The sequence below is a fragment of the Phascolarctos cinereus genome, unplaced genomic scaffold, assembly GCF_003287225.1.
Source record: "Phascolarctos cinereus isolate Bilbo 61053 unplaced genomic scaffold, phaCin_HiC Scaffold_5;HRSCAF=322, whole genome shotgun sequence".
Taxonomy (NCBI): Eukaryota; Metazoa; Chordata; class Mammalia; order Diprotodontia; family Phascolarctidae; genus Phascolarctos; species Phascolarctos cinereus.
In genome coordinates, this window is record NW_027555958.1 from 148,903,836 (window position 1) to 148,915,766 (window position 11,931).

At 41.6% G+C, this 11,931-nt stretch overlaps 1 protein-coding gene across 6 annotated transcripts in view; it reads left to right on the top strand.

Annotated features, from left to right (window-relative positions):
- Positions 1-9,716, top strand: part of FYN (FYN proto-oncogene, Src family tyrosine kinase) — a 309,834-nt gene extending 300,118 nt beyond the window's left edge. For all 6 annotated transcript variants that reach the window (XM_021008095.2, XM_021008092.2, XM_021008091.2 and 3 more), the window contains one exon: positions 7,985-9,716. In XM_021008095.2, the coding sequence (XP_020863754.1) occupies positions 7,985-8,193 (209 nt within the window). In that variant the 3' untranslated portion in view covers positions 8,194-9,716. The remainder of the gene's footprint in view (positions 1-7,984) is intronic.
- Positions 9,717-11,931: the final 2,215 nt, after the last annotated feature.

Below are 11,931 nucleotides of genomic sequence, written 5' to 3' on the forward strand. Positions count from 1 at the left end.
AAGCTAGCAATTAGCATGCTTTGTTCAAATCACTTCTTTGTTTCCAGTTTGGCTCTCTCTTCAGAACCTCCCTGCCCTTAATTTTTGCTTTGATCTTGTACCAAAACCCAACAGGAAGCCTCTTAGTGGCTGCACTAATCTGACTGTGCATCTGATAGAACACAGGCTCCCTGGCTAACGAAGCAAGCACGCACACTTATCTTGCCTTGCCTTTCTCCTGGTAGAGAAGCAAACCCAACAGAGTTTTTTGGCAGGTTTGGGACCGAGTCTCATTGAGCTCCAGTCATATATACATCTTAGTGGAACTCACATGGAACAGAAAAAGAGACAATTTGTAAAAGGTCCAAAACCACTTTTTTTCAAGAATATATTCAAAATCAAAACATCATTCATGTTATTTAAAGACTTGATTATTTACAGAGGGTATATATATGTGTGTGTATATGTGTGTGTGTGTGTGTATGTATATGTATATGTATATGTATAATGGGGATCTTAGAGCACAGTCAAGAATCAGATGCAAACCATAAGTAAGTAATGGTTAACCTCTTTGCTTGTTCAGATAGTATCTTTTAGAGATTTATGTTGAAAGACCACATCAGGAAAAACATATTTCTAAAACACCTCTAACGTAATTCTCTCCAAATAGCCCAAAGCACAATACAGGGCTAAGCAATATTAGGGGCTTTTTGTTGGGGGGGGGGCAGGAAAAGGAAGGAGGATTTGAGAGATAAGAACTGGGACTGTGATTTCATAGGCTATAGGGAACTTCTGGGTATGGAAAGTGCTTGTACCAATGTGGGGTGGCAGCTTTTGTGTGATTTCACAATCACACAAAATAAGAGTTGCTTATAGCATTGAGAGGTTGTGACTTGCCCAATGTCACTCACAATTGTTGTTGTACATCCTTCGTTCTCAAAGAAAACTGAAGACATCTCGAAGGGGGATATCTTGACTTGACCATGAATTGGATTTAAGTGAGGTGAAGCTGTGCAAAGTCATCAGAGCCAGACGGTGTCAAGCTTCCAAGGTGGCTTGAAGCCAGGTCTTCCTGGCTTAGAGGTGGGCCCTCAAGCCCCTGTGCTGTATTGCCTCCCAGAGAGGTCCCAGAAAGAATAACAAAGGCATAGAGAACCACTGCAGCCTGCCTTCTCCTTCTAGCCCAGTGTTCACTATAGCCCAAATTAATTTTTTTAGAAGGAATTTGCCTTCTCTTCTTCTGCCGAAGTTCTCTGATCCTTATCCTGATGTGAAAGTGGCCCTGGGTTCTCAAAGGCTACACCAGAGGGCCAAGATGAGGTGTTTGGATCCTTCCCACTTTAGTCTTCCACATGACTTTGCCTAGCTAGAAAGGCTTCCATTAAGGACTCTGAAACTGACCATCTATCCATCATCTAAGCCCCAGGCTCACCAAGTAAGGGAAGCAGTAGCTGTTATTTGTCCTTAGTGCCCTGAAAAGAGTGATGGGTCTAGAGTCCATGGTTCCGATCCCAGCTCTGCCATTTATTACCTTGGTGACCTTGGGCGAGTTACTTGAGCTCCCCAGTGGATCTCACTTTCCCCGTCCCTCAGGCTCCTTGCAGCCTTAGATCTATGAACTTCTGAATCTCTGGGCTTGTTTCCTCACTTGTAAAATTAGGGGGTTGAACTAGGGCCTCTTTAAGGTTCTTTCCAGCCCTAAGTCTGTGTTCCTACAATCTACGGAGAGACTTCTTACCCAGGATTATTTGGCTGGTCATCAGGTGATGAATTCATTGGGCCCCGACTTGCAACTTGTCACGGAGGGGTGGAGTTGAGTGGTATAATCTGCATTAGTGAAGAGAGAACCTACCCCTATGAAATAGTCTCTTTTAGAATAGATTGAACATATTTTTGGTAACTGGATAGGAATATAGCTTTAGTTAGCTACAGGATTTTAGGGGAGCTAGGTAGTGCAGTAGATAGAGCACTGGGCTTAGAATAATGAGTTCATATCTGGCCTCATACACTCACTAGTGTGTGGCCCTGGGCAAGTCACTTAAACCTGTTTACCTCAGTTTCCTCCTCTGTAAAATGAGATGGAGGCAAATCCCTCCAAACCCCAAATGGAATCATGAAGAGTTGAACATGACTGAAAACACCTAAGCAACAATTGAGGGGAGAAATGAGATCAAAGAGACCACCTGGGACACTTAAAAACCTAGGAATTGATACTACCTATTAGAAGACTCGAGGGAGGTTAGGATTTGATCTAGCCAACTCTACCTACCAGACTCCTAATACAAGTATGATCTACAATTACATGTGATGTGAATACTAGTGTGGCACTGCTGAGGTTTACCCTGTGAAAGGGGTCCTCTTAAAAGGGCCCATTTTAATTAATTTAAATGAAGAAAGACAATAGGAGGGTCAGGCTGCTATTTTGTCAGGATTTGTGTATGGAAAAGAGGAAAATATAATGCCATTGGGGGCCATTTTCAGTGGGAAGTTATGTGTTCAGCTCTCAGACCGATTGTATCACCTGGAAGCGAGGGACAGAGTCAGAGCCGATGTCTATCGTGTTGTACTCACTGATTAGTGTGTCTTGCCCCTCACGTTAGAAAATGATCTGTTATCCTTACCAGTCACAGGCCTGGTTCCTGCAAAGTGCTGATGACAGTACTTCCCTAAGACATTTGGATTCCTTCCCACAAAATGTCATGGTGCTCTAAAGCTCAATGACTGCTCTCCGAATTCACCCCATCCTTGTTCCGTCTTCTCCCCTAGTCTTTCTTTGATTTTTTTTAAAAGGCAAAAGTGACAAATTTCTAGTTTTTTACCCAGCTTAAGAGCAGAATGAAGAGACTTTACCATTTGCCTTTCTTCACCCATCCTCTTCCTCCTCGGCTTCGCTTGGTCTCAAGCAAATGCAGACCTCTTCCCTAGTCCCCCAGTGTCACTATCACTTAGAGACTAAGAGAAAACAAGTTGCCATGTTCTTGAAAACAAGAATTTACAGTTATCTGAAAAGGGAAAATATAACTACCGATTCTTGTTTTTATGGTGGTGAGCTGCATAAGGAAATCCATTCTGCACAAATAAATCTTTTCATGAAATTCTCCAAAATTCTGGCTTGAGTGGCACAGAGGAAGGAAGAAAGGGCTTTGAGGCATAAGACCCGGGTTCAAATTCCAGCCCTGCAATTTACTGCCTACTCAAGTGACCTTGAGCAAGTCACTTAACTGTCCTAGGCCTCAGTTTCTTTTGTTACATGTTAAAATGAGGGGGCGGGGCTCCATGACCTCTAAAGCCCCTTCCAACCCTAAATCTGAGAGCCTGGTAGCTTGCTAAGAATGCCTTTTTTTTTTTAAACAGGACTTTATTTAATCTAGCCACTGCTTAAATCCTTAATCTAACCACTGCTTGGGCAGTCTTCTCAAGACTGGGAATGACCAGGGAGCCTGGGGCTTGGTAGTGCTCCTGCTTTCTCCATCTCTTAGAGCCCTGGGTAAAAATCAAGTCTGAAGATTTGTGTCTTCTAGACTCCAGGCCATTTACCTACAGTTGGTAGCAAACAGTGGGTACCAGCCAATGTCCCCCCATTGTTCCTTGGATGCAGCCTGTGCTTGGTTTCAGTCAACCTCCTCTTGGGACAGCTCTATGCCCCTTGCCAGCAGGAAGCAGTTTCAGAAGCTGAGACCTTCTCACCTTACCCCAAAAGAATTTGAGTCTCATTTATTTGAGGGGGGATGATGAGGATGGGATCTAGACCCCAAAAAGGAAAAACCCTGGACTTTCCCACATGGCCAGATCTCTGGCTTTAGCCTGAGGCTACAATCCCATCAACTGGCCTTTCTTTGTGGCTACACCCAATCTCCCAATTCTCTTTTACCCTTAACCTAGCCTAGACCTCCCTATGTCTCCAGGCCACTTCCCACCCTTAATCCTATCTAGTCTCCATTCTCCCCTTGGCCACCCCTGGAGTTCTATTACCTCATAGACTACTTGGCCACTCCTAGATCCCTCTCTCAGTCTTTCTGTATATAAGGTCCATCTTGTCTCCATGAAGATGCTCAGATTCTTATAATGTAGTCACACTGCTTAAATTCTTAATCTTAGCCACTGCTCACTCATATTCAGACTCCTTAAGAGTCTGCCCAATATGACTATGTTCTAATAAACTTTGTCTTTGGCTGGAAAAAAACATCTTAACTGGCCTCAGACACTTGACACGTACTAGCTGTGTGACGCTGGGCAAGTCACTTAACCCCGCTGCCTCACCAAAAAAAGCAACAACAATAACAACAACAAAATACTGGACAGCATCTCTTTCATACAGATTTTTTTTAAAAGCCCAGCATCTCTAAGTGATTGGGCATCAATTCTGTCACCATTATCAGAGAGGGGAAGTGCTGAGCATAACAGGTTTGAGGGTCAGCCTGTAGATTCTCACTCTCAGGCCCTGAGAGAAGAGCTATTCCAGATAAGCTTCAGATTGTCAGTAATAACAAGGTACGTTGTTTCATATCCTGCTTTTCTGGCAGAAGCTGTCAGTGTGTTTCCACTTGGCCCCGGTGTATGGAATCTGTTACGCATACTCCCTGAGCTTCGAACAGCCAAGAGAAGGGCCGTGGGCCAGGGCTGTAGGCTTTCTATCCCTTTCACAGTGTCTTGCTTCCTTCTTGCCTGTAACGCATGCTTAACTACAAATCTGCCTTTCGAGTGAGACCCCTAAACAAAGTAGGAGATCTCAAGAGAACCTCAGTGTTAATGGCTGAGCTGCTATATCGGCAGCTTCAACAGAGAGTCATGTTTGGCCCCAGTGACCAATTACACTTTCTCTTAGAGGAGACTAGATTAAGAGTGAAAATGTGGAATCTCTCCATCAGAGGAGCTTTTTTTTTTAATGAAATGAAACATTTACTGACACCCACTCTATGACACAGGAGGAAAATGATTAATTGAGCACAGTGGTGTATTTGGGAATGGAAATTTTCCGTGCCAAAAGACAGAATCTACATCAACTTCTCTTGATCTGAAGAGAGGTACCCAGATAGTCTCAGATACAGACTTCACGAAAGCCCGTTTTCCTATATAGCCCTGCTCCCAAAATGAAGTTTATCCAAGTTTCATCAGCATGGTCTGGGAAATCTTAATAGGTACGCACATGTGCCTTGTGCCACATTTGTTATTTATAGAGAAAAGAGTGGAGCCTTGAGATGCTGTATCGTGATACATGTTTATAGATCATTATTACATTTCCTTGGGCCAGGCTGGGCTGGCAAGAAGATGGTAGCAGCCATCAATCACTTTTTTTTTTACTTAGCCCTTTCAAAAGAGGAGAAAGAGAAACAGAGACAGAAGAGGAGAGAGAGAGAGAGAAGGAGGAGACAGAGAAAAGGGAAGACAGAGAGATGTGAGATAAACACACACACAAAGAGAGAAACAGAAGAAGAAAGGGAGAAAGAAAAAGAGTGAGGGAGAGGGATACAGAAAGGGGGAAGAGAGAGATAAGAGAAAGAAGCAGAGAGAAGGAAAGAGAAGAAGAGACGGAGAAAGAGAGGGAGGGAGAGGGAGACACAAAGAAATAAAGAGGAGGTGGAGAGAGAGAGAGAGAGAGGAGTCTGTCTTCCATTCCATTTCCAGAAGTATCAGCACTGTTCCAAACAGCCACTCTCCTTCTCCAGGACCCCAGCCTCTATTGTCCTCAGAATGCCCCCTCCTCTGAAGCAAACTTCAGATGTGTCTTATAATCTGTATCACTAATGTTTTTTAATCCTAACCCTCACATGAAAGAGGAATCTATAAAATCACAAATGACATGGATAAAGTGGACACAGACTTGTTCACCATATCCCAAAGTACTAGGATGAGGTAACAGCCTTTGAAACTTGAGTGAGGTAAGTGTAGGACGATATTACTCCTGCTTATACATAGGCTCTTGAAACTTATGGAACTCATTACCCCAAAAGGTGGTATAGACAGGAAATTTAAATGGAGTCAGAAAGAGTTTGGATAAATTTGCAAATGATGGAACCATAAGCAGCTACCAAGAGAGACTGGAATAGAACTACGCTTTATTGGTATCAGGCAGGATCACTATTCCCTCCCCCAACACAGCTTCTGCGGACAGTATTAGCAGCAGAATGCTAAACTGGGCTGTTTATCCCAGGATGAAAATTCTTATGTTCCTAAAAAATATACGTTGTAGGAGAGGCAGCCAGTGGTACCATGGAAAGAGCACTGGGTCTGGCATCAGAGAACCTGGTTTCAAATCCTGGCTCCGCCATTGTCTATTTGTCAAGTCAGTAAGCATTTATTAAATGCCTACTATATGCTAGGCACCTGTGTTAAGAGCTGAGAGACTACAAGGAAAAGCAAAAAGACAGTCCCTGTTCTCAAGGAGCTCACAATCTAATGGGGGGGAGAGCAAGCAAACAACTACGTACAGACAAGCTATATACAGGATAAATTAGAAATAATCGCCAGAGGAAAGGCACTGGTATTAAGGGGAATCAGGAAAGGTTTCTTGTCGAAGGTGAGACTTGAAGCCTGGAGGTGGAGATGAGGACGGCAGAGCAGAGAGTTCCAGGTAGAGGGTACCTGAGACCTGTGTGTCATTAAGCCAGTAATATAACCTTTCTGCTATTAAGGTTCCTCATCTGTAAAATTAGAGCATAAAACTAAGTGATCTCAGGGCTTTCTTGTAGCTCCAGATCTTTGATCTTATAACAAAACTTGTGGATGCATAAGAATGCAATCATAACCTTGATGGAACTTTCATTATCAACCACCCATAAAGTTCTTACTTAACTAGACAGTAACCAACATCTTTCCAAAATAAAATGAACCAAATGCAGATGTTGCTTCCCTGTGCTAGTTATACCCCCAAATGGAAAGGCAGATGAAGAAAATGAAGATCATATCTAAGGTGAAAGATTTTCTTAATTTTAGAGAGTAACAGGAACAGGCAAGAAAGGGGACTAGATTCTTAACAGAAACCTGAGGGCAGAGTATAGCCCAAAAAAACACAAAGCATTGGCAGGAAAATAAGAAAATATGGTATGGGGAAGAAAAAGGAAGAAAAATGGAGAATAGTAGAGATGTTGGCTGTGGAAGCCAGAAGGGGTGGTTCATCTCTACCTTACAGTAAGTAGCTTATTTCCTAAACTGTACTAAAGAGGCAAATTTGTTCTTTCTTTCTTTTGTTTTCCCCTAAGAATATTGGAAAAAAGTAGTTCAAAACATCTACTATAATTGCTCCAAAAACCTGTTGGTTAAGTAACAAGGCAGCTCCTCCCTCCCTCCATCACCCCCAAGGTCACAAAGGTCACAAAATGATGGATGGCCTGGCAAAGGTCACAGAGGCAAAAGCTGGCCTTGGAGACACCCTGTCTGCTACACCCAAGTTACTGAACCCCCAGTCAAAGCTGGGTCTCTGGGGCCCAGCCTTTTGCCAGGCCTGAGAGCCACAAGCAGCAACAGGGGAAATTCTCTTCCCCAGAGCACTGCAGGCCTGGAGAGGGTGGCTAAGAGCCACCTTCCCCAGCCTTCCAGAAGGAACCTGCCCCAGATATGAGGGAGGCCGAGTTACAGAGCACATAAATGAAGTTTATGGATGTCATAAATAAGGAACAGTGTGGTTTTCAGCGTAAGTGAATATAAAGGCAGGGTTTAGAGTTCTAGGAAACATGCTTTGACCATTTCTGTGCTCTTGGCAAGACAATATGAATTTTCAGCTCAATACAACAAATGCTTATTAAATGCCCACAGTATGTACTTAAAGATAACACATAGTCCTGCCCTCATGGTGTTTATAATCTAGTAAAGCGATCTGACACATAGATTACTACCGGATGCACAAATAACGTAAAATAGATAATACAAAATAATACACAGTAAGTATATTAAAGAGGCAGATGATTTCTGAGTCAAAAGATGAGATGCCATAGTGAGCATGCCTCTCATGTTGATTAACCATAATGCAGTTGTGATAGAAGGGCCTTCACCTCTCTTCTTTTTTTAGGCATGAATAACCGCGAAGTCTTGGAGCAGGTGGAACGTGGGTACAGGATGCCATGTCCTCAGGACTGCCCTATCTCCTTGCATGAGCTTATGATTCACTGCTGGAAAAAAGACCCTGAGGAGCGCCCCACATTTGAGTATTTGCAGGGTTTCCTGGAAGACTACTTTACTGCAACAGAACCCCAATACCAACCTGGTGAAAACCTGTAAGTCCCGTGGCCTGTCTGCAGAAAGCGTCATCCAGGTGGTCATTCCCCTCCCTCTTAGCTTCCAATTCAGTAGCTCACTGCTCTAGGAGCAGTGGGGACTCTTCCAGGACCAGAGTGCATGTGAGTCTGAAGAACAGCCACACCCCTCATCGATGACCACTTGTCCCCAAATCTGAATGTCCTCTGTGAAGAATGAGAGACACAAACTTGTTAACTTCTCAAAAGACTTTGGAAAATGCATTGTATCGATGTTATGTAAACGGCAAAACCTCTATTCAGTGTAAATAGTTACTCAGTGCCAATAACTGACCCTAGTGCTTTCCTTTTTTAAATGCAAATCTTATGTGATTTTAACTCTGTCTTCACCTGATTCAACTAAAAAACAAAAACAAAAACAAAAAAAAACAAAAAGTATTATTTTCCAGAAGTGGCCTCTTTGTCTAAAACAATAAACTTTTTTTTCATGTTTTAACTAAAGAAAATCAGGACAGGTGTTTGTTTTTCGTTTTTTTGTTTTGTTTTGTTTTATAAATATAAATATATATATAATATATACATACCTGTACATATAGTATGTGGGTACTACTGCAGAAAACTTGTTGCCAAACAACGGGCCGCATGGTTGCAGTACCCAGAGAGTGATAATTTTACTGCAGACGTTTAAAAAGGAAAAAAAAAAAGACAACACTGGTGTTATTCTGAAAACCAGTGGTCTAATTTTTGGCTTCTGCCAAGCATGAATATTTTTTAATTGGATTGCACCTTTTTGTTTGTTCGTTTCTGACTGTACCTGTAGATGGTTGTAACTTTTCCTCCTTTCAGGAACCACATGCTGGGTTTATGGTAATGTTCCCAATGTTTGACAGCCATGTTTTATAGGATTTGTTCTTCAAACAAGAGTGAACCTATTGAAGCAAGAAAACACACCATAGGACCAGCCGAATTGGAAGACAGATGCTACAGTACTCCTTGTATAAAACTCTGTATACTGAAATAATTCAAAAAAATTTTTTTTAATTTAATAAACATTGTAACCACATTTAATGGTCTAAAACCCATAGCATTTTAGTCAAGTCAACCCGCTAAACTGTTTATCATGCAGATAGGATTTTCTGGGGGAGATTCATGCACCATTTCCCATTGTAAAATACATGTTTTAAATGTCCTGTACTGCTAATGAAATTCCTTTCTCTATGTCTGAGAGTTCTCCAGTGGAATTACTATGCACTTCTTTACGTTTCATGGGGATGCACAGAACAAAGTATTATGTTCTCTCATTGTCTATTTGTACCAGCCTTGAATTACTTATGTTTAACCAAAAAATGAAAATAAGCAAATGAAAAAAAAAAACAGAAACAAAACACAAAAACAGACAAAAAAACAACTTCCTATTTCTATTGAGTTTTTAATACTGAGTTGCAAATTTTGGAGTCTTAATTACTTTTTTGTTATGATTTCTTTTCAAGTTTACATTTTTAAATTGTTTAACTTTCTTAATTTAGTAATTAAAAAGAGAGCATTTTACATTTGGATTTTTGTTCATTTGTTTAAATCATGGAGGGAATTCTCATAGTTTTATGATACTTCATGTACCAGATGGTGTTGGGATGATCTGGTGAATGGCCAGGAAGAGAAGCCCAGGCTGAAGAAAAAGCACCACCAGCTGCCCCACAGGTTGGCCCAAAGGGTGGCATCTGGAGCCTTCCATGTCACTTTTGGACTTTTGGCTGTATTTCAGACCATCACATCACCCTTGGCAAGGGATGTATTGTCACATGTCAAGTTTTAAAGAGGCCTCATGAAAAAAGACCCAGTTAAAATGCTGGTATTTTGCTTTTTGGACTGGCTAACTATATGAGGTAATTTCCAAGTGATTAAAAGGATATGATATAAGGGAGCTTTTGCTTGGGAAGGTTCTGTTATTGTCTGGATGTTCTGAAAAACTGAGAAACATAGAATGTATGTACTGTAAAACCTTGATTCATCTGGGCCCTCACTGTTGTTCAGTTATGTCCAACTCTTCATGACCCCATTTGGGGTTTTCTTGGCAAAGACACTGGAGTGGTTTGTCATTTCCTTCTCCAGCTCATTTTGCAGATGAGGAAACTGAGGCAGAGTTAAGTGACTTGCCCAGGGTCACACAGCTAATAAATGTCTAAGAGGCCAGATATGAACCCAAGTCTTCCTGACTCCAGGCTAGGCACTCTATCTACTGTACCACCTACCTGCTCTTGTTGGGAAATCACCATAGCTGTGATTTCTACTACACCCTTTCAGGAGAAAAAGAAAAATGATTAGGAAACTGTGTGAGAACAGGAATTTATTTGGACATCCAGGCTCCAGGTGTATCTGGGCTCTACAAATTTAGTCAGCTCTCCTGAATTTTCTGTATCTATAAAATAGATGTGAGACAGGGTATAGAGTGAAGAGTGTCCTGAACCAAGCATCTAGCTATCTGGGTTGTGGTACCAACTCTTACACTTAATTCACCATGACCTTGGGCATTTACTTTACCCACTATGAAACTTACCCTCTATAGGTCTGAGTTTCTGCTCACAAAGTGAAAGGCTTGGTCCCTTCAGGTTCAGTGATTCTGGGATGATGTAATTACCAACATTCTGAAAATCACTCTGAGCACAACAACTGGGAGACAGCATGATCCCAGATCTGGGGTCAGAGGTCCTGACTTCAAATCTCATCTCTGTTGCTTTCCACCTGTGTGAACTCAGGCACATCTCTTGGTTTTAGCTCCTTCAAAACCACATTCTCACTAAGAGCCCCTTCAAGTACTGAGCCTTAGGATCTCTTCTGAACAATCCCCAGTGGAAGATTACATTATGATTAGCATGCTTACCCCCGAAAGACTAATATATTGCAGAAATATATATATTTTTAAACAAAAAAGATTGAAACAAAAATAGGGCTCTCTGGTTAATCAAGGTTTTCATGGTATTGGTTCCAGTACAAATATAACCACTTGGTTAAACTACAAGGCAAAATTGTATCAGAGTTAAGTGTTTTCGGTTTCATGACAGAAGTTTTTGCCGTGAGGTTGGCCGATTTATTGATGTGTTTGGAAAATTTTTAAATGTTCGTCAGTCCTCTTGTTCCAGTAGATTTCAGATTATTTACAGATCTGCTGACCAAGTTCCTCATCTTTGGTTGTCACTCACCCCCCCACCCCGCACTCCCCCTCCCAAAAAAAATCTGGTGAAGGCAGGCAGAACAATTTGTTTTGGTCAAATTTCTTCAAAGGAAAGAGAATCTCTTCAGACCAAAGTATTGCTCTTTAACCTATCATTTAAGTGCCTGGCAGGCTCTCTTCCAGAAGGTAAAATAAATTAAGAGCATTTTGAGGCACTTAGGCTGTCTTCCAGCTTCAGTCTGTTGTAGCTATTAGGAGACACAAGTAAGAAGCACCCAAAACAGTCACCCTAAGGAGAAAGATGTATCAGAGATACTTAAGGTCATGAGAACCATGCTGCTCTCAAGAAGATTTCCTCATGTTTTAAAATGATGCCCTTTCTACCAACTTCACTGAGTATAGTGGGGGTAAACAGTGTCACCTACCAGGAATTCAATCACTACAATACCCTTTATTTCAAAGTAAAATTTTCCCCAATTACATGCGAAAATAATTTTTAATGTTAGTTTTTTTAGAATTTTGAATTCCAGATTCTCTCCCTCTCTCCTCCCCCCTATCCCTGGGACAACAAGCAATTTGATATAGGTTATATGT